The 23,737-nt window shown below is 41.5% G+C and overlaps 1 protein-coding gene and 1 long non-coding RNA gene across 8 annotated transcripts in view; one reads left to right on the forward strand and one right to left on the reverse strand.

The window, feature by feature from the left end:
• Positions 1-23,737, forward strand: part of LOC123971923 — a 66,634-nt gene that overhangs the window by 42,412 nt on the left and 485 nt on the right. The gene's annotated exons all lie outside the window — the stretch shown is intronic.
• The window catches only part of kmt2cb (lysine (K)-specific methyltransferase 2Cb), an 86,987-nt gene that overhangs the window by 39,846 nt on the left and 23,404 nt on the right, over positions 1-23,737 (reverse strand). For 5 of the 7 annotated variants that reach the window (XM_046050988.1, XM_046050984.1, XM_046050985.1 and 2 more), the window contains exons 3-13: positions 14,014-14,102; positions 12,356-12,503; positions 11,306-11,512; positions 9,946-10,055; positions 9,669-9,778; positions 8,965-9,127; positions 8,639-8,810; positions 6,917-7,031; positions 4,855-5,030; positions 4,298-4,671; positions 60-140 (exon numbers count right to left, since the gene is read on the reverse strand). In XM_046050988.1, coding sequence (XP_045906944.1) covers positions 60-140; positions 4,298-4,671; positions 4,855-5,030; positions 6,917-7,031; positions 8,639-8,810; positions 8,965-9,127; positions 9,669-9,778; positions 9,946-10,055; positions 11,306-11,512; positions 12,356-12,503; positions 14,014-14,102 — 1,745 coding nt within the window. The remainder of the gene's footprint in view (positions 1-59; positions 141-4,297; positions 4,672-4,854; positions 5,031-6,916; positions 7,032-8,638; positions 8,811-8,964; positions 9,128-9,668; positions 9,779-9,945; positions 10,056-11,305; positions 11,513-12,355; positions 12,504-14,013; positions 14,103-23,737) is intronic. The other 2 variants (XM_046050990.1, XM_046050986.1) reach the window with 1 other exon arrangement.

Below are 23,737 nucleotides of genomic sequence, written 5' to 3' on the forward strand. Positions count from 1 at the left end.
CATGTACATCGTTAACAGATGAAAAAAAGATAGAAGTGGAAACCAATGTGTGTACAAACCTGGTTTGAATTCTGTTAGGACTTTGTTGACAAAAGGTTCAGTAACCTGCCTCTCGACAACGTCTGCTCCCACTGAGACTTCTAAAAGAGATAAGATCATTATCAGAATGATTATATACACAATAAAAAAAGTAATTTGTTCATTAATAGAGAGAACTGGAGAGACTGAACACATTAAAATAAAGTGGTATGGGTATAAAGAAAGAGGGCCACAGGGAAATTTTAGGCTTGGAAGCAGAGAAAAATAAATATTTCTGCTTGCATCCATTCAATCCACCCATCATTTTGAACCTGATGGTAAAACAAACACGACTATGATTTCAATTCCAAAGTCATGAAAACTCTTATACCCTTTAGTAAAACCACCAAGGGTTTTTCTATTAAATAAGGTGAACATGGGCGATAATCCTTTACAACCTCTAATTTAACATATACGACCTTCTGTTGCAGATCACCAATTATCTCATGAGCCATTAAATACAGAAAAATGTATATAGGCTAGTTACATCCAGTGGGGTACACCCTGGACAGGTCACCAGTCCATCACATTGCACACAGACACGAACAACCACTCACACCTAAAGGCAATAGTTGTTAGGTGCAATTAAGAGTCACACATTACCTTGCCTGCATGTCTTTGGACTATATAGGCTAGTTCTATAAGTAAAAAACCATTTAATGTCTGAAAGGATATAAAATAGATTTCACTGCTCGGATTTTAATAAACTGTTGTATTAGTCTTGAAAAGGATGTGACAGGGGTGTTACTGAAAAGGGGTGGCTTTCAAGTAAACAAGCAGTCCCGATGCATTAAAAGATATTAGGCAAGTCTTAATCATTAATAATTAAGGCTGCATTCTAACAATAATCTAGGGTCTCCTACCTCGTCTCTCTATTCGGTTATCTAGTGTCTCCTATCCTCTCTCTCCGTTTGGTTTTGTATTAAAAGACATCAATGCATTTGACTAGTCGGGTATGAATAAAACTAGTCATTCCTGGCTATCAGGCGTCCACACAACGAGCCAATATTCTGCCAGACAGCCTCTGACCGTACAGATAGCCCAGTCTTAACGAGACACCCACCATTTCAATACACAAGTTCCCATGTCACACTGATCCTGACACACACATGCACCTGCTAAGCATCTCTGCCAGGGAAGGGAGTAACCATGACAACCCACATCCCAGGGCCTGTGTGCTCTGGGCTCATGACTGTGCAGCTTGCAGGTGCTCATCCGGTGCCGATGCCAGAAAGTCAATTAGGAGATGGGCCTCCGACCATCTCCAGCCTTCAACTATTGACCAAGCTGAACACACATTCTCATTCATATTATCTCCCTGCTTCCTACACCTCCTACTGTGAATGAGGTGATGAGATAAATACACGGCTTTGATTAATGCAGCAGAGGCCTACAGTCGGGCCTAACATGCAGTCACAGAACAGATCGAACAGCATCTGTCAGTTGAGTCACGGGAAGCCTGCTGTTAAACCCTGAGTGGTGGAGAATCCTGGCAGGTGATTAACAGCTCTGGTTAATGACTTTAATTACATTACATGTCGCGGGCCGCGGGCGGCATAGTCATGATCTCCCATAACAAAGCAAAAAAAAAAAAAAGGAGAGAATCTGAATAAGAGAATCTTGAATTAAACAAAATAAACAAATAAATAAACAAACACATTAAAGCTCGACGCAATCTTAATTTTAGGTGCTTAAATCGAACCTCCAAAAGCTCCTCTTATATCAATCCACAGATACGTGACACTCGTCTTTAAAACCACAATGGAGGAAGCATCGCTTTGCCATAAGAAAAAAAGCTAGTAAAATAAGAGCACATGCGTATGGTGTGTAGAGCAAGAAAGCTGTGTGTGCAGTCATGAATGAGCCAGCATAGCTCCGAGGCAGGTTTGCAGACAGGGGATCTAATATCATCACCATGATGCTACTCCTATCCATTCTCTCCTGCCAGTGGAGTCTGCTGTCTAGACAGAGTGGGCAGTGTAGCTACCGCTGGCATCCCTAGCTCACTGCTAATTTCCTTGATACTACCCTCCACTGCTCAAAGAACTCACAGGAACCATAGTGGAGATGCAGCCCTGAGCTTCATACAGATACCAACATCATGTAACTCAGTGTTGCTACAACTTGCACCACAGTGAATCACAGAAGCACCAGACACAAGAGGCAGGTATGGTAGGTGAAGGTGCATCTACTTAATGGCATGTTGCTAGAAAAGCTCATACGCCAGAAAATATTATGTCCACGTCGAGCCTCTGGGGTTAGAGTTCAAGTCACATCCAAAGTATTTATATTGGTTCTGACAATATGGCTATTCCAAGAAATGTCACTGCAGTTCAGTATCCTATTTAGTTACTCTATAAGCAACCAAAATTAAACAACAAAGTTATTCTGTCGTGCCCAAATTCTTTGAAGTCCCTGAATCCAATGGCCATAACTAATATTCTGAATCCCATTGAAGGTAGGGCTGAACAATTTTAGGCACAAAATCTAATTGCAGATTTTCTGTCAGACATTGCGATTATGATTTGAGTATTTTTTTTTTTTTTAAGTTTAGCTTAAGTTATATTCACTGCCAGTCTGTTTTTGACAGAAGCAGCGTCAAGCAGCACAGAGCAGATGAACCGGGCAGGAAGTCAGACACAGTACGGCATAGAGAATCCGGTCGAATTTCAAAATAAACACCCTACAGTAAACACAGTTAAAACAGAAACAATTTAACTACGTAGCCTACCTAATCGTGGTAGTAGCAGCACAAAAATCAGACAGATGAACAAATAAGCAAATCTGAACACATCAGCAAAATCAGGCAGGCAAAATGCTCTTATTCTGAAATGCTACATGTGGGATGTGTAGCCTGCACAGAGAAGAATGAAAGGGCTCACAGAGAGCTGTTATCTGTAGTTGAAGCACACAAAATGACAAATTAACAACATGTCAACAACGTAGCTCTAAACGCTCAGCTGCTGAAACACTTCAGTGTGAGTTGACGGACAAGACCGCAGCACAGCCGCTGCCTGTGTTGGTTCCGCTGGCGCCACAATCCCAGCGTTTTTCTCCAGTTTTGTTTGTTGTTGTAAAATGTACACGCCCTGTGCCCGCTCTGATTGGTGAGTAGGACCGTAACAGGAGGCGCATGGCACTTATGATTGGCGAGCAAGCCTGTCACACAAGGATGACAACGGAATGAATCTTTAACTGCATGACTGTCAGAAAACGGGTCAGATGCACTGTTTAATTAACCTACATTTTAATTGCCATCTTCACGATTAGCTAATCGCGTTCTTTCAAATCGCAATTTTCAATTTGAAAACGATTAATTGTTCAGCCCTAATTGAAGGCCCTATATACGATAGACACCTTGTTGTGCATTGATTTTGTATCTCACACCTGTTGCTGGCAAACAAGTACACAGCGATATGACAGACATGAGACACGTTCGCAGTGCCTTAGCAACGTCTCCCTCCGTTAAGCAGCATGAACAGTCCAGCCTAGACTGAGGTTAATTAAACACGAACTGCAAGTCAAATGTAAAGTTGATTTGCAGCAGTATGAGCAACCAACTCCAGTGCCCATCTCTGTCTCAAGTCGCACTGTGTAGTTTCACTTAGCTATGCAGTGAAGTGACCTTTTAAAAAAAATAAGTGCTCTCAAGTATCAATTTTTCATTCACATAGACTAGCAGAGCATCCAACGTCCCCAGGAGACAGGAGGGAGAAAAAAAGTACTTTTAATTCTCAAAACAAAGACAGTGGAGTCGCTTTAATCTCTCGCTAGTAGGACACCATCTGGTTATTGGGGAGTCCTCAGAAAATCCTCCAAATAAAAGAGGGAGTGCTTCTCTCTGGTCTTAGTCCAAACAACTCCCAATCCTTTCATCTGCAACAACTGCGACTTTCAAAACTTCAGTGCTGACACCAGAGCCCAATTTCGTGTTGCGTGCCCAAAACTTTTAACTGCTTCTGCATGGCTAGAGGCTGAATGAATGAACCCTCAACTACAAAGATTCTCTTTCATTTTCAATTGTATAACCTGGTGCTTGTGTATGATTTTGTATAATCAAAAGAGTTACGTTGCTTGGCTCTTCCTTGCAATAACAAGATGTGATTAATATGCTGATAAAACAGATTAGATGCTCAGGAGGGACACTTGGGCATAGAGGAAAATAAAGATAATACAAGGAAAGAGATCAGAGCAGTTATCTTCCTATGTATAAGCTAACCTTTTTGGAACAAAGACCCACCAGGCTTCTGGGCCGACATGACCAGCTTCTCCTCCTGGACGGTAGCCTGAACAAGCTCTGGATCTGAGTGCAATGGAACAGCGAGTAATTCCGGTTTGGGGTCATTGTGCATTTCAGGAGGCAGCTGAGTGCCAGGTTCTAGGTCTGTGTGCTTTTTAGCCAGCTGTAGGCCAGTCTCAGAGTCTGTGTGCATGGAGGCTGGCTGAGGGCTGAGCTCTGGGCCGGTGTCCATATCCTCTGCCTGTAGTGCCTGCTCTGCAGCAGGAGACCTGCAGTTGGAACAAACATAGTCCTCTCTGGGGTGGATTTCTGCTTGGCCTGAGTTCTGACGCTCGCACTCCAGGTGTAGCCATCTGAAAGGAGTGCACAGGAATTTTAAGGGATTGTTCAACAGGGATGTCTGTGAAACCCAAAAATGTGATATGTTTGTCACTGTGGGTTTCCTAGTGTTTTCTTAGTGTTACCAGGGAACATAAATTCACCACAGAATTAAAGCAAGAACAAAAAAACAACATTGTTCCTTTTGTGTTCCTTACCTCTTACAAGTGTGGCAGAAGAGTAAGTCTTTGTGATGCTCAGGGTCCAGGATGCAGGCACACATAAGACAGCACAGAGCAGGGTCCTGGTTTTGGACACAGTTCTCACACAGCAGGCTGGTGTGGTGCCATTGCTTGCTGGTTCGTGTTCCGCATTGGATGCATACTCTGCAGTTCTGAGGAGCAAAGAAAGCCTTCATACTAACATAACACTGAAATCAATTCAGAGCCAATGCATGGAAAAGGAAACAACCAAGAAACCTGTCCAGACCCACAGCGAATTTACATGTATTTAAGACCAAGACTCTATTGCATATCATCATATAGACTAACCACTTTTTAAATACTAAGGTTTACACATAAAAAGTACAAACATTTAAAGTTTTATAACGTCTTATTTCAACTGCTAGCCACAGCACATAATTTTACAGCAGATGCATTTCCTGACACAACCCTCTCCATTTATCCAGCCAATTAGGACAAGACACTGCGCATGCATGTGCAGTCATTTCGACACATGAACAAGAGAAGGTGGGGATCAAACGGCCAACACTGACATCAGTAGATGCCCCGCTCAACCACCTGAGCCATAGCTGCCATATTTGAAAAGTGTTTGGCATCAAATGAATTAGGGTCTGGCTACATAGCTGCATCTTGCTGCCAAGTAGGGTAACAAATGGCTGACACTTGATATCATGTCCAATTGCTTTTCAAAAATCACTCGAACAGTTACGTTGAGCAGTGTGGCACAAGCAAATAAATAGCAGCCAGCATTTTTGATTAAACTTCAACACTGACAGTGTGCACCAGCAAACGGAGCTGTTTTGGGTTTAAAAAGTGGTCATTTGGCTTCTATTCAGCAGAATCCCTGTTAAGTGCTACTGTTAATTCAAAATGGCGCTTGGACTCCAGTATTTTGCTCATGCTGGATATCAAGAGAGGCTGCCCAATCTTGACAAAACCTTCGTGCTTCTTGTTATTTTATGTATGAGCACTGCCTGTCCTTCAGCTGGGAACACAGAGTGATACTTTCATTTCTTTACCTTTGTGTGAAAGTGTTCAAGCTATCATTCCTAACAGATGCGTCATTGTCGGGTGACTCAGCAAGAAAAGGCAGAAAGTTCACCTCAACATAGATACAACTATAAATGGACAATTGTACAGCTCTGTATCAATTAAAGATAATGATTTCCATAATGGACGCTATCACCAGACACAAAAATCCATTTGAAAATGTCCATTTAATAGACTCATTTAGTAGACTAGCTAGCCACTCAGCTTGAGTAAGTTTTTATCTCAGGCACTGGCCTCCATTCTGGTGAATCAAATTCTGGTGCTCATATATGATAGACAACGTCAAGAGGAACATCACAGAGCATTGAAACTGAAACAATGACTTTTTCCCCTATTGATCTCTACTTTAGCAAGACAATTGCACTCAGAACAAAACTACCATGTGAGCGGGGATAGGGGTTGGTGGCAGGCGCCCTGGAGAAGCAACTAGCAAGAAAGTGTGTGGGTTGTGCTCCTACTGTGCTGAGTCACATTGAGAAGCCAAGTGTGAAGACCTTTCATCACCTGCTGGCTCTACTGCTGCGGCCTTAACCAGCCGCTTGAGTGACAAGCACACCATTTACAATGCTGGAGGATGGAGGGGTGGGTGTGATTAACATGCACACGCTTGTAAACAGACACACACACTACATTGTCTGAGGCTGAAATGACGCCTTTAAAGCCGATGTGAGTCATTTCGTAACCACAGGAAGCGCCAATACAAACCACTAAAAGTAATATTCTCATGGGTGGTAGACATTTTACTGCAAATGCAAAGATTCATATCATGAATATTTTTCCATTGAATATCCCTGTCTGCACACATGGGGAGTTTTGTCTTGCAATTTGCTGCAAAATTACTGATCGAAACAATGTGGGCATCATGTGCAATGGGTTGGCACTTCAATAGAAAAATGATTAAAAAAATATTTTTTCATACCAGCCAGAATAACCTTTATTTTGTATCATCTTACATATGCTATCCAGCATTATATGAGGACTTTCCTACCTTACATCTCCATCCATTGGTGGGAAGAGAGTCCATAGCAGGTTGTAGACAGAAGGTATGATACCCTTTGTCACACATGTCACACACCAGCATTTTAGTGTCCTCTCCTGGGTTCCTACAAAGAGAGAGAGAGAAGGTTTAATGAAATGATGCAGCATATAGGACACAGTGCACATGAACTGCCAAAAGCCACGCGGGATGTTATATAGTCACATGGATGATCATAGTCGTCTTGTTTATCTTTTTGGAAGAGTCATCTTTAGGAGGTTTTGTGAACAAACTATTTTTTTTACATAATGCATTAGTTCTCAGTTGAGCACCTGTTGAAAACTTTCCAAGCCAGGCAAAAGCACATCAGGTGTATTCTTTGTGACTTTTTATACTTTTAATTGAATCTGTTGAATCTGTTTCTGTTACACTGGATCTTGGTTGTGTAGCAAATATCAATTCCATTTGTTTTCATTTGAATGAGGGGAGAGAACTAGCCCTTTCCTGCCCTAACCAATATGTGCTCTCTGTTCTTATTTTTCAGAAAATGGGAGGAAGAATTATTTGTTTTTGTTTTAGTGTATGTCTTGCCAACAGTTAAATATTGTATTTCTAAAGAACCCCCCAGAAATAGTCATTCACAAGAACAGCCTTACATTTGCCAGACCAGCTAGAAAACTGGCTGAGCACACTAACGGTCCCTTATTGACTGACTACCCATTTTTGATAAATGCATACACAAGATTAGGCCTGCTGCGATGTGTAGGCAAGGCGATGCAACAAATTGTCCTGATATGCTGCGTCCAATGCCAGAACAATTACCTGTAGACTGTGAACTGGTGTATTACTCTCTCTTTAGGCCAGCAGTGAAATATTTTAATAGTTGCTAAAGGTGGTAAATGTAGCTTGTTAACATACTTATGTAAGGATAATTGATTGTTGCGCATCAGAATGGTATATACACAATATTGTATTTGGTATTGTATTGTTTACAAGGCAAACAAAGAATGCTTGCTCCTGGAGAAATGTTAAATATTAACCCAGCTGGTATATACAGTGGCTCGGGGCATGTAGCTGTGCGTCACGGTGTGTGGGGGTGCTACATCTCTAATTGTAGGGTTAGAAATAAGTAAGGCTGAAAAATTGGTTTACTGTAAACACAAACGGCCTTTTCCTGACCAACACAGGATGTATTTTAATTATTTTTACTTCCATACATACATACTTACAGGTAAGGTTTAAGATTGGGATAACATCCACAATAAAGGCTATGCTATAATAAAAGCTTGTAAAGTTGTCAATACTAAACAATATGAAGGAATCAAACAATTTTGAGCCAGTCTCAACTCTCATCCCATCCATTACAGTATGTGACTATATCATGAAACCATACTCATCTTGAAAAATACCATGCTATGCAGTAACAACATGTAACAGGGGTTTCTATGTAAATACGGAACAGAAAGCTTAATGGAAAGTGTTCACCTAAGGCAAGCAGGCCTGGTTTCTAGCAGAGCTCCTGTGCTGTTTAAATAAGGTCAGAAGTTACAAGATTGAGCTTCAGGGTAAAACATCCAGTTAGCATCTCACAAACCACAGAGGTAAACAAACCAGCAGTATGCACCATGCCTGCTAGCTATAGAGAATAATAGTAAGAAAAAAAAAAAGTTAAAGAAAAGCTGAACAGAATGAAAACTAAGATACTTTATTTACATGAGTGTGAAGGTGACTCACTTGCATGTCTGGCAGACTTTACACTCAGGGCACTGCCAACCTGCCCTCCTTAGAGGGGTCACGGCCATGTCCAGACATACCCCATGGTAATGCTGACCACAACTGGTGCAGAAGAGCTGGTCCAGTAAGTCCCCTGGGCTATCACATAGTGCGCAATTTACATCATCTACAACTGTGGGAAAGGAAAATTAAACAAACTAAACAATGAGAAACAATCGCATTTCAGACGGTACATAGTTGATACAATGTCAAATTCTTAATTTTCATTTATGTAAATTATTTAACTAAGCTTTTACATACAAAGTATCCGATTTTACTCAACTTACATTTGTGAATGGCCAATTCAGTGTGTTCTGGGCAGAGGAGTGAGAGACTCCTGATATCCTGAAAGGTCCCAGCTGCCCCCGCACAGGGGTAATGGTAGAATTGAGCACATCCTTCAGCACAGCACTTAATGGATGCTCCAAGGCGCTTACAGTATGCACAGTGCTACAGAAAGAGACACAGAGAGATCATTAAATAAGTCTAAAATGTCATTGTCTGCAAATAAATTCCATGAACAGCCAAGGCAACAACAAACACATCCATTATGTTTTATGACTTATTTAGCTTATGCTAAGAAAGTGCTTTATACATGAATGTATACATCTTTCTCAGCTGAGATCAAGACCCCTGTTTAAACCCCTGATGATCACAACCACGACAGAAACTCATCCATTCCCTATTTTTCCCCTCAGTTCTACGAGTGTGCATTGATAGCTACTCTGCAGATCAAGTGGAATACTTGCCGATGGGCTGCAAACGCACCGCTAACACTAAGAGCTAAGCTGCCACGAGAGCTCAGCCCTGTTGAGTGGCGTGACCTTTTCCATTTCACAGCTGAGAGATCCATGCTGCCGGGCCAACCTTTACCAGCCAGTCTGATCCATCAGCTTGACTGTGCCTCACTAAAGCAGTCCCTCCCTGCTGCCCCAACACATTAAGATGGTGTTAACACCTATTAGTGCACGGATGTTCTCCCCTGACTCACCTTTGTGCTCCCTGAGTCAATGGCTCTGTCCACATTAAGCAGAGATTGTCCCTCGCCCTCACAAACACCTTCGGACCACAAGGCACAACTCTGATGTGCCCAGCATTGCCCTAAAAATTCAAGACAATTGATGTGAAGACAACACAAGGTTAGAATCAAATAAATATCTTGTGTTGTACGTGTAGAGCATTCACAAATGGTGAGATTATGAATAAGTGTGATTCGCCATTAAAAGCTTGGTAAAAAGGAGTAAAAATGTTTAGTCTACTGATCTTACCTGACTCGAAGAGAGACTGGACATTAAGATCTTGTGGAAGGCCGACATGAGAAAGCTCATCCCAAAATCGACTGGCTGGGTCTGGTTCTTCCTCGCAGCTTTCAGACCCACTGGAACAAAAAGAAGAAGTTTGCAGAGAAAGCGGGTCAGCACAGCTTTTTTTTGTTTTTGTTTTTTTTTTAAAAGGAGGACAGCTAAAAGATATTCTACGCAGGAGAAAGGAGGACAGTCGGAATCAATTTAGGAATGAATCGAGAGTAGAGACATAAAGGTAGAGAACGATGTGCAGTTTTTACAAAAGCAGAGAGATGAAGACAGAATGAGCCGGGGGGAAAATGCTAGACAGCAAATAAAAAGCTGTGGGGGAGGAGGGAGAGGAGGAGGAAGAAGAGGGCCATCTTGTTTGGTGAGTGCACAAGAGGCTGGCTGTTCTGTCTCATAAAATCTGTTGAAAAGGATGCGTTTCCCCGAGTCCCTGGCTTGAACTAGTGAGCTGCATAGCATGCGGAAAATGTGGAGAGGGAGCATTAGCATTTAAAAAGGACTTAAGTTCCAGTAAACAAACCAACGGCCAAAATCAAGAGACTGGTTTCTGGAAGCATGATGGCACACTCATGACAAACAGCCTTGGCAGCTTATTGTTTATAGGCAAAGTTTCATCACTAGTTATCAAATGATCTTCTCCCGCCTCCTCACATTTCCACAGTTTTCCCCTTTGTCCACCACCTCTGCCTCTGACAAATCAATACATAATTTTCCCTCCTGCGCCTCTGTGTGGCATAACCGAGGACTGGCCCCCCTTGACCAATCACACAGCAACAACACAACAGCTACTGGTTGGCTTGGCATGCTGCCAGAGCCATACTGCTCTCATTGCCTATTACGTCACTGTGAACCCGGAGAGACGCCCAACTGGTTTCCAAAGGGCCAAAACAAATTAGGCAGCTGTCCAAAAGAGTCCGAGGAGGGTCCTTTGTTGGCACAGTGTGCAAATATGTAAGTGCTCATAGACACACACACACACACACACACACACACACACACACACACACGAAAGGCTCACGTGCACCCTTCACCTGATGTAGCATCCCTGGGCCTGAGGACCCTGCTGGCCAAGTGATAATTTAGCCTTCAAATGTAGAATGACAATGCTACCGCTAATGGCAAGAGGCTCTTTAGCTTGTGAGGTCTCCTGGATTGCACAGGGACAAACAAAAGGATCACTGAAGTGAGGCCATGAGCAAATTTTGATTTCTTGCAGCTCATTAACTTACAACGGGGACTCATCTTAGATTACTTTACTGTCCTGACCAACACTGACAAACCATTTGTAATAACACTGTCAGCCAGGCCTACTTACTTCGTCTTTTCCCTCTGTCCTGAGGTGGTCTCTTCTGCCATTTTTGGCTGAGTGGTTTTTTCACCATCACTGCTATCGCTCGTCGAGCCTCCTCCACCCGTGTGGCTGAAGAGTGCTTCAAGCTGAGGCGTGGTGCTGAAAACGTGCATTTCCCCCTGACCCAGCAGGCTATGGCCACCACAGTAACAGAAGGCACAGAGACGCTCACTGAAACAAAGAAAATGCGTGGAAGGGGGTGTTTAATTATATATACCTACTGTGACTTAATACAGTGCCACGCATGTCACCATGAATTAAGGCATCCTTCTTCTGGCAATGGGACTGTTTGGGCAGCAACATACATCTAAACACATAGTTGCTTGGGAGGCAGGCGTACACCCACCCATCCTCTTATTTGTATATGATTTTTTCACAAGTGGTTTGTTTGTAGCAGCAGACCAGACCCCTTCTCACAAGCACCTGTAACCTTGTGTGCAATAGTGGGTAGATATTTTCAGATGTTACAATTTGCAACTGTAGTCAAAATTTGATTTTTGATACAGTGCTTTTATTATCCATTTTATAAATACCATACAGCATTGCTTTCAACAACAAGATTGGACAACTGGACATGGAAGTGTTGCGGCTTCCACGTGAGAAAGGCGTTTTGGAGACAGAGAGGTAAAACAACAAAAAGAGAGAATAGTGGCCAAGAACACGAAAGTTGAGAAATAAAAAATGGGGCGGTAAATATTCATCACATTTCTAAGGGATGAGATGGCCTTGTTAATAAGATCCCAGGAGATGCTGCTGGTCTGCCCTCCATCACCAACATCGATAGCTGAGAGAGGCCAGGAGATTGATTACAACCTTTAACAGAGTGGCACCTGGGAGGAGAGTTCTGCCTCTACCGCCTTATAACTCCATCTCAATTCATCCACGCATGTGTACACAGCAAGGCAAACAGCATGTCACACAGCAGAAACACAAATGCCCAATTGCATTCTAATCCTTATACATGTACACATTCATATAAACCGTTGTGGCTTAGAGAAGTTTCGTGTTTCTAACCTTCTTTTGACTTCTCTACTCGCTGGGACAGATGGTCCTGCTGAATTCTCGGCTGGAGGGCTCTGGGCCAGAGGGGAAGAGGGCTTGTCCTCCTCTGGCACCTCAGGGGTCAACACTTCCACAGTTTCCACTGGCTGGATTGGCGTTTCTGATGGCAACAGAAAAATAAATCGATTAGTTAGTTAGTAAGAAACCACTAAGCATTAAATCCCTTCAGAGCATTTGTGAGCATTGCAGCCCGTTCAACAATCTCTCAAAGTAATTGCCAATTAAGACTGTAAAATCAGCATGCAGCTTCTGAGAGACACACACTGTTGTAGGGCAGGTTGGTTACATTCTAGTCAGTTTCCTCCAGGTTGGAAACACAGCCTTTATTAGTGAGATGGATGGTAAAATATGGGGACCATATGCCCAAGCAGTGATTACAGTAAACAGACTGGGAACATCAAGCTCTTGTACAGAATCGCAATAACAATGGAGGCTGGGGAAAAAATATGAATCACAGCAGCCAAAATGTCTCAAGAAGTGGGGTTTAATATTAATAGGTAATACGACTAAAATAGGTAACACAACTAAACTCATTTGTGTTACGATCATAAATACTTTTTATTTAAATTACCTCAAAAAAGGCTCAATTCACTGTAATCACAAAAAACAACTCCCAAATGTACCTCTCACTGGGCCATGCAAAATCTTTATTAAACATAATTAAAGATGTAATTAGGCTAATACTGCAATGATTCAGTGTCATCCAATGGAATTACACAAGGACAAATTCAAGCTCATTACCTCCTAATAACTGAATGCACCTGTGAAGACTTCTTACAGTCTCGGGATATGTGTGACGTGTCGGAAAGTGTGTATCACCTTCGTTTTTTCAACATTAACAATTCCCTTGTTATTCTGGGAGTGACATGTTAAATCACAAGGGTACAGTTTTAATGGTAAATACGTGAAAGTATATATGTTTGTGATAGTTTTAAATATATTTAAAATATTTTCTAAAGTGGCTCGCATATAGCATTTAAGCTACATTGTACTTTCAAAACAAAAATAAAAAGGTGAAAAAAATTTTTTTGTTGGAATGTTGTAATGCTCCTAATAATTGCTTATTATTTATGTAACACAAACCACAGCTAATGTAAGCAAAGCTAGCCACTGGCAAAATTTCATTGTTGAGTATCCCCAGCACAGCAACAGGGCAGCACTGAGATGTATGAGAATGGGAGGCATGATCACGTGATGTGATGTACACACATAAAAAAGCACATAAAATGGGTCTGGAGAGACTGATGGGATTTTAAAAAGCTTTTAGAGGGCATTAGCCTTGGGCTCTTTCCCAGTGCACCTCAATGCCAATCTCAGAGCAGGAGGAGAGATGGAAGTAAGGGGAGAAAAAAAATACACACCCACTGCAGCTTCACAGCTCAAGCTAAACCCTTTCAATTATAGCCCTGAAGTAGAAGCATGGGGTGCCAAGAAAAAGCTCTCATCCATCCTTCTCCAGGAGAGGGAGACTCCTCTGCTTTTACTGAAATACCGTTTTGAAGCACTCTCTGCATGAGCCTTCATGAATGAGCAAGTTCTAGCCTCATATCGCTCCCAACAGAACTGACATGTACATAATGGATCAAAAAAAGGGCATTGCAAAGTCTCACCTGTGTCCTGAGGGCCAATGGACTCTGTTATCTCAGTCCCATCCATGCTGTCCTCCTCATCCACAACAACCCTCCCTCTGGTTCGACCCCTAGGGTGAGGAAGAGACGCGCACAAATAAATAGAGGCAGTGAGAAAGAACGAGACAAGAAAAAGCGCATGGGTTTGCCGGGGGGGGGTCATGAATTAGTTAAATATAGTCACAGCTGTCGCTGATTTTTAATGGAGGCACTCAAGCCGCTGGGCAAGGCGGAGGTGTGGTAGTGGGTGTGCCCAATACAGACTGGTAGTATGTAGACTAAAGATGGAGGCAGGCCAATCTGGATAACTCTGCTCTTAAGATTCAGGGGAACAGATTAGGAATTCTAAAAAAGATGCACTACGGCATTAATGTAACATCATCCACATATAATTGACTATGCTCATGTAGGTACAGGGTTATAACGAATAAAATTGTACTATTGCTCAAATACCATGACTGAAATGTGTGTTCATCTCCAGAGCAACATGGAACAGATACTGTTATTTACAGTCCCTTGAGGGATGACGACTCATTAGAGCCAAAGTGAACGTGCTCTCGTTGAATTTCAAATCTGAATAGAGACATTACTTATTATATGATAATAGCTCTGTAATTTAAGATGGCAAAAACAAATATCTAATCGTGAGTGTGCATGAGTCACATTTCGAATCTTGACATATCCTCAGGGTGGCACAATCGTCAGGGACTGTGATGTATATCACGTTCCGATAACATGGGCATTGTTCATTAAAGCTTTGGACAAAACCAAAAAGGTGCAGAGAATACACAACACAGGTAATTAATTTTATATCCTCATGTTTCTGAATACATTTTAGTCTTATTTGTTATTATTCCAATCTCTTATTTAAATATATAATTATCCAACTGTTTGGTTATCACTGTGCTTTAAAGGACCCATGGCTAGGTCTAATAACAATCCTACTGTTTTAATGATTATTCCAAATGGAATAGAATTACTCTGCATTACACATATGCTCCATATGTTTACAGCAAGTTACTATAGCCAAGTTGTGTGTAGAATAAGGCACTTTGGACCTCTAAAAATAGGGTTTTGTCTGCACTTAAGGCTTAACTCAAAAAAGTCACGGCTGGGTATGTACATTAGTATTAAGGTTGGATTAAGAGCCAAGGCAAAAATATTTGATTGGGATATGCTTCTCTACCTCCTGTTGAGTGACCCAAATATATCTCATTACTGCTCCTTTTCAAGTTTCTCTCTATAGTGCCCGGTTAAATGTAATATTGGCCTTTTCTCCACTTCTCCCTGTCATCACAATTTTAAAACAAGAATTTTTTATGCAATTATAAAGAAACTGCAACCCTTCCCATATCTGACTGAATGTGCTCCGTCAGCAAATCAGACAGCAATGTCTACATTTCCAACCGTGTGTGTCAACTCATACAGATGCGCGCACACACAACACCACATACCCCTGTTTTACATACAGTATGGGGAGATTTGTCAGTGTCAGCAGCCTCCAATGGGAGCTCTGTTAAACTAATCTTGGAAGCGCCATGTGGAGGGGATAATTGTCATGGATACAAATTAAATAGCAACATCATTTGTTAGCATGCTAAGTGGGAAGAGCAAACACAGGCCAAATGAGAGCAGTGTGTCTCAGGGGTACTCAGGAGGATACAGGGGGTTAGAAGTGAGGGAGGAGATGCAGAAATGGGGGGTGGGGTAATTTTCAGTGCCACTGGAGAGAAAAATCACAAATGGCTGGATGCCAAATCAACCCCTCCCTCTAAATGACTTCCATGTCAAGATAAGGAACAACCCTAAAACTCAAGAATGACAGAAGAGGCCTCTAGCAAATGTTGGATAAAACTAATTACCTGTAAGCTTGAGTTAAAAATAAATATCTACCACCAAATTCTAACAGAGAGCTCTTTTGATGTTATTGTACGAGGTGCAAAAAGTAATTGCTGAGCTAAACTTGCTGTAGTTTTGGATCACACTGGCATTTGTGCATAACAGAATCTGAAATTATACAACTCTTATGAGGCACAAAATTTCTTTTAAATAATTATAATAGATGACTACAGTTACATTAGAATTAATCCCCGGTGCAATTTATCAATTTGCTCATCATATTTTCCTAAATCAACTCTCATTATATTTCTCATTAAACTTCTGAAGGTTTTTGCTCAATGTACTACTGTGTACATGAGAAGGAGCTTGTACAGATAGAAGTAAAAAGTAAAATCATACTGCAATTATCCACATTTTGGAGGCATGTGAAGCTGCAGACAGCTACACACCAGGACCAGTTAAATGTGTCCTGGTACAAACCATTTACATATTTTGGCCATGCATCTGTCTCCCAGGCTTTCCTTTACATGTTCACAGAAAACACTTCTACTGTCTCAAGCTAATGACACTTAAGTGGGTTTATTCCAGAAGGCAAATTCAAATGCAGAAATTGTGACATTTATGGCCACAATCTGGTGTATACAAGCAAAGTAGTTGGTGGAGACTTCTTTACATAGACTGCTACACAACATTCAGCTGTAACTGATTTTATTTATTTATATATAAAAAACATCACATTTCAGCATTGACACAGCCAGTTATATCACTGACAAATGCTCAATACTAACATTCAACCCCATACCCTGCTCAACTTACCCCCCCCCCCCCAGTCCCACCACAGGGAGACAGAGAGAGAAAAAAAAAAAAAAAGAAAAAAGGTGAAAATAATGCTGTGGTAAGTAGTCCCAGCTAGCAGGGCGCTGCCTGGAAAACCTGACAAGGATCATGCAGTTCTGAAGTGGACTGACCAGCAGATGGAGCGTGGGCAAATCTAGTATATTCCAACAACCAGGTCTACAAGAGCAATTTCTGATACATCCTCCTTTGTCACAAGGAAACTGGCTTTTAACACTTAAATTGGTCATTTTTAATATTTATACACACTGCTTATTTCTATTAAAAGGGGAAGCCAGTTGGTCTGAACACAAGACTGTTCTATGAAGATATTTCACAGCTCTGGGAAGTTGTGCACTCTCAAGTGTATGTGATGGATAGTGTTTCACTTATCATCCTACTACAGTTAGCACAGTTTGGTTTCTAAACTGCCATAGTGGTAGTTTTAAGCCTGAAGGACCAGCCACCCATTAGCCTATTGTTTTATGACCAATTGCGAGACTAGAAGTCCATCCACACAGCTCTGATCATTGTTGAGAGTTGGTGGAGAGGTACGTTCTATGGGATATGAACTCACTGTTTAAGTTTCTGGGGGCAAAGGCGATCTAATTCAAGGTAATTTAAGATGTGATAGATAATTGATTAGAGATGCATCGATCGATCCACCAGCAACTGGAACCAGACGGTTTTCAGCACAACTGGCCGTGACTGGTGACCGGGTACCGATCACTACCACATATCTGATTGAGGGCTGAAACTATTCATTGAGAAAATCGAATAACTATTACTAAAAAGTTCTTAAACTTCATTAAATCCATATACAGCGCACTGTTTCGCACGGATGGTTATTACTGTCGCGCTTATGTTGTGGACAAGTGAAGATGACGTGACTTGATGAGGATTACAAAATGGAGGAAGAAAGACAAAATAGCGAGCAACTTGCAAGAGACAAGCCAGAGAAAAAGACAGAAAGCATTGTACTGATCATTTTATGGGATAACTTCAAGCAAAAATAAAACAACTCTGCACAGTGGATCGTTTGTAAAACAGAACTAGCTTACCACAACAGCAAAATGGCAATGCGTCACAGCATCTAAGCAGAAAACATCCACTCTACGTCCATGGAGCAGACCCGAAACAAGGTAACATTAACGTTAGCATTTATTATAAATCATGACTGCTAGTTGAGATGAAGGCTAGCAAAGAAAGGGCACAATTCCTATTTATGAATGTATAGCCATGTGGTTGTTGCTATTGTTCTCCAATGACTGGTTAGTCCGTGAGTTAGGGTTATAACGTTACAGTGATATGAGTTACACAACTGATCTCGGGTACCAGGGGCACCACGGTAAAGTATTTGTCCAATTACACGATAAATGGATGGATAATCTGTACAATACTTTATTACTAAAATAATCAGTAGCTGCAGCCCTAATCTGATCTTGTGCCAGTCAAATTTACAGGCGTGCTGCGCCACACGATGATTCACATGCCTACAGCGGCACAGACAGTAGCTGACTATAGATAGTCACAGCCACACAAACATACACACGCTCGAACAAGTCATCAGTGTGGAAGTTTAGTGACTGAAGACACAATACTCGCAATATCTGTAAAGCTAGGCATACACTAGGGCTGAATGATTAATTGTATTTGCGATATTATTGCGATATGATATGCGTGAGAAAACTAGTCTGCAGAGGAAGCATCAACTTCGCTTACGCTGTACCTTGACTTGTTGTTTTGTACAACGGCCTTAAACTTGACAGAAGCTGACACTACAGAAACTTTAGTGTCACACAAGGAATGAAAGTAGCACCTGCCATCCGCAGGTACCAAAGTCCTAAAGAGGCCCAGTCTGTCCCGAGTTAGAGCCTGGTTACAGCCAGTGTGCTGCTTACCAGCTTCGGAGGCTGAGGGGTTGGGAACTCCGGTGTTGTTGGAGAATTACTAAGCTTATCTATTAAGCACGAGAGGCGTGACTTGGTTTTATTTTTGTTGGCCAACTTTTGAATTGAATTGTACCTCAACTTGAGGTTTCTTTTCCACCATTGCTCATACATCACCTAATTTCATCATAACACAGGCCTGGCCTACAAGAAAGAACAGTGTATGTTTAATCTATCTAATATTGTGTTGGTCATACTATACACTGATTTATTAACTGTCTGTTTTGAATAATACAGAAGGTGAAGAGCTTAAAAATGAATCGCATATTAAATCGCAAGCAATATTGGTAAAAAAAACAATTAGCAATTAGATTTACCAAAATTGTTCAGCCCTAACATACACTGTACAATTTTTTGAAATCTTAACTAACTGCAACTCACACTGTATGAGTAAATTGTCTGGGATGTAAAGCCATTGATTTATGTATTTAGGCTACACGTCCAATGGTCAAGCCATGACCTAAGTGCTCACACTGTATGCATATAAATACTACAGACAGTCCTGGCTATTGACAATTGTCAATATAGCTTTTTTTGCAATAATGCTTTTTTTTGGTTTGTTTTTTCAAATGGTGCATGTATAAATGTAAATGTATAAATATAAAGTGTGGCGCGAGCAGCCCTTGGGGTGCGTGAGCTGCCTCTAGGGGGTGCGCAATAGGAAAAATGTAATGGTGGTGTAGTAGTGTAATAACTACAACAATTATTTTTTGTGGAAGTTTTGTAAATTTAATTTACAATTAAAAATGTTATCAATACTTAGCTCACAGGAAATGGCTACTCACACCTATTTCCCTCCCCCTCTCTCTCAGGCTTAGCCACCGGAGCCATGTTATCTGTTTATGAGGCTATACACAGGGTGCGATTTGTTACTTTTTAAAGTAATAAATATATAAAGTTACATCGCGATGCAGAGTTGCAGTGAAAAGACAGAAGATAGATGCATGCTGTGTGTAAGTGCAGTGAGTGGGTAAGGGGAGAGTGACTGATTTAAAAGCAGTCACTTTCAAGAGTTTCACTGAGTGAAACCCCATAGCTGTGACTTCGGGCATGTTCCGTAAGCTCTGTGATTGGTCGGCTAGGTAGCCTCGCAACACCTCCGAGCCAACAGGAAGTGTCCGTGCTTTGAAGTAACTTACTAGCGGCCAAAACGGCGGCTGTAACACAGAGGATCAATATATTTGACCGTCACAACCCGAGCGAAATGACTCATTTCATTATCAGAATGTTATCCATTCGGTCGATAAAATTTGAAAAGGCTATACCAGCCGCACGTTTACAATTTTACCCCCATTCACGTTAGCCTGCTCGGCCGGAAAAAGTCAACACAGTGGACGCTGTAGCACTACTGCCAGCTAGCGTTTGGGGGTGTAATTGCACATTGACAGACACACGGACGCACAAGTATAAATGCCTGGCTACGTGCGTAGCCTACGGCGTAGCTATGCACTTGCGGAGTACAAATCAATCTTAACAGGGACACTGCGCTGCTTGTCATCATAGAAACAAATCAGATTTTGATGTCTGTTGCAGCTTCAGTAATATCGGCTGCCTTCTCTTCAACACTTTGCTTCGCTGCTCACCGGAAGCAAAGTGTTGAAGAGAGAAGTTTGGGAACCGCTGGTGTATATGGACTAGGTAGCTATAAAGACATTGACAGTATGGTTTGTCCATTTTGCGAAGAGAATTAGAGGTAAGCTACCTACGTTTTACTGTAAAGTAGGGCTGAACGATTAATTGCATTTGCGATACTATTGCGATGTAATAAAATGAGATTTTCTAATGTCACATGACACCCAAGAGGAAAGCAGTCTGATGAAGTTGATGCTTCGTCTGCTCGTTACGCTGTACCTTGCCTTCTTGTTTGGCCTTGAGCTTGACAGACGCTGACACTACAGAAACTTTAGTGTCACACACAGGGAATGAAAGTAGCACCCGCCACCCGCGGGTAACGTGGTGGTGGTGGTGGGTGAAATCGTCAGGCCATCCGCCAGAACTCCGGTGTTGTCGGAGAATTACTAAGCTTGTCTATTAAATATGAGAGGTATGTTTTATTTTCATTGGCCAACTTTTGAATTGAACCTCAAACTGAGTATTTTTTTTGCTTACTGGGATACAGAAAGATGGACTGGATGGAGGAGATTAGAACTGAGATAAGGACTAATTGGTGGTTGAACTGTGGGTTTTGTCATGAGTACTTACTGTATAACACACTGGTGAACTTATTTTTTCTTATGGACTGTAGGTAGGCCGACCTGATGATATTATATCATTATTTAATGCCATGACTTGAGTCAAATTATCTTTCTCATATTATAATTTGATACATCTTCACCACCATTGCTCGTAATAATAATTCTACCTAAATCATCGTAACACAGGTCTGACCCACAAGAAAGAACAAATGTTATATCTAATATTGTATTGGTCATACTATACACTGATTTACTGCTTGTCCATTTTGAATACAGAAGGTAAAGAGCTTAAAAATTAATTGCATATTAAATTGCAATATTGATACAAAAAAAATATATAAAAAAATCGCAATTACATTATTTTCCAAAATCGTTCAGCCCTACTGTAAAGACTGTTATGTTGATAGCTAGCATTGTGTTGCCATAGCACTTTCAGACAGCGTTTACCACTTCTCACAGGCGATGTGAGAAGAAAAAAAACACACAAAAAAAAACATCCACACTGATCCTTGCCAATGGACTCATGGCTCTGCTTCAACCGTGCAAAAGCACAGCAAATGATGCCCGATGAAGCTGAAATTCAGCCCAACTAATAGCGTGTTGTGAGGCTCAAAAATCAAGTCAGAAACGGGTTCAAATCGTACCATGTATGCCCATCTTGCTCAGATTGTATCTGGATATGATTTTAATCTGATTACATTTACACCTCGTATTAATATGCATCTCCAGTGTCCATACTGAGATCCCATCTCTGTCAAGGTCAAACAACCTAATGTCACATCCTCCTCTTGTTTGGGCAGGTCTGAAAAATGACTAAATTATAGTCTGTCTAAACTTTCTGAACCATTTCTTTGCCACCACGATTTGTTTTTCTCCAATGATTACACGCCCATGTTTTCCTCTCTCTTCAGCAGTGCGCTGAAGTAACAGCTAGGCTGGAAAGTGAAATTTGTTTCCTTGAGTTATCTTTCTTCATAATGTGTACTATTATTTTAGTAGTTTATATTGATTTTAACTCAACAGCCCGCGAGTTCACAAACTGATACATTCAGTTCACCATTCACCAAAAGCATGAGCAAGTTCAATGATCGGCGACCTTTAAGGGCGTTTATGCACAACACTGTAGGGACACACTGCCTGTGTATGCCATGACCGGTACATATTTCCGCCTATTTAGTTGTATGCGGACATGCAGGTGTGTTTAATGTGGTCACAATGCGTCCCTGACCCTCTCCGGAGGTGGTTTAGCTGACTGGATCACAATCCCTCTTCAGTGCATCTCCAGTGCATTAACACCTGTCCTTTTATGTGGTCAAGTATGATCCGATTGCAATCTGATCACCCAGAACGCATTTTAACGCCCGGTGTAAACAGCCTCAGAAAGAGAGACATTATCTGGTATTGTGTTAGAAGGCACAGACACAGTGAATATTTTACATGCACGGACCAGGTAAAGCAACAGTGAACACACCCGTTGGTGAAATTTTTTTAATCTATAAAACAATAATTTTTAATAATTTCCTAGTCACTGTGTGTTATGATGCAAATAATAACATACCCTATTTGCCTGATCAGAAAAATACTGGACCCCCAAATTCAAGAATTTGCAGACTCACACAGGCACTGTGTGCAAGCCAATCTAGGTTTATTTCGCTTTATGATGATAGGGTCTCTGTCTGGTTGTAAGCAAGTTTGTTTTGTTAGCTCAAGCTTGTTCTCAGAGGAAATCTCTGTTTTAACTGTGTTGCTATGAAAGTCACAAGGAAGCCAGGCACCTTGTGCAGTGCCTCATAAGACATTTCTGTGCTGGTGTTACCTGAAATCAAGCTTCACTTGAACTGTTAATAATCCCTATGACAAAAACTTCCTTATAATTAAATGGTTATAACAACCAGGACATGTTAAAGATTTTGCTTTTATCAGCTAAATGGGTGGTGGTTCAGGAGGTAGAGTGGGTTGACCCATGGCTCCACTCTGCATGTCGAAGTGTCCTTGGACAAGACACTTAACTTTTACTCCTGATTTGAATTGTTCCCGATGGCTGTGCCATCAGTCGTGTGAATGATTAGTTTCTTTCTGATAAGCAGTTGCATGGTATCCTCTGCCATCAGTGGGTGAATGTGACTTCTAGTGTGAAGCGTTCTGAGTGGTCGGAAGACTAGAAAGGTGATGTACTAGTCCCATATACCATTTATTCAGCGTTTTTTCAAAGAACAGTGAGCCATAGGCCACATGTGAGAGAGGACAGCAAACACTGGCAGCTGCTGTGCCGTTCATCATAAACTTTGGCTTTAAAACTTCATTCAACAAGGCCAAAACAAAGAAGTGCTGAACGCAAAATAGGTTAGTAACCTGTGGTGAGTAAACATGTTTAGCTCAGACTTGGCCATCTAACTTTAGCTTGCTTTAGCTACGACCTACAGGGGGTTAACTCCAACTGTCCTTATGAAAAGATGAATGAACATTCGTTTACTTGCCAAACTTGTGGTGGTTGATTAACGTAATCATTTATGTCCCGCTGGCTGCAAACAGGTTACAGTTTTATTGTTGATCATGCAACGTTACAGTTCTAATGTTACACTGATTTGAGAGTCTGGGGGATGTGTTGACTTATTGACTGATTAATTGCATTGCACATTACATGGTTGTGCTCTGTAAGTGAAAAACAGGTTACAGTTACAGAATTCCTTATAGCAATGCAATGTCATTTGAGGATGCTATCTTGGGCTTTGGAAAACACTGATCAACATGAATATAATCGACAGATTAATCAACAATGAAAAAAATCTGCCCCACTGTCATTGCAACACCTCGATATTTCAATTTGATCCGAAAAGGTCCCACATCCCCCCCCCCCCCCCCCCCCCCCCCCCCCCCCCCCCCCCCCAC

Source organism: Micropterus dolomieu, linkage group LG06, assembly GCF_021292245.1.
Source record: "Micropterus dolomieu isolate WLL.071019.BEF.003 ecotype Adirondacks linkage group LG06, ASM2129224v1, whole genome shotgun sequence".
NCBI lineage: Eukaryota > Metazoa > Chordata > Actinopteri > Centrarchiformes > Centrarchidae > Micropterus > Micropterus dolomieu.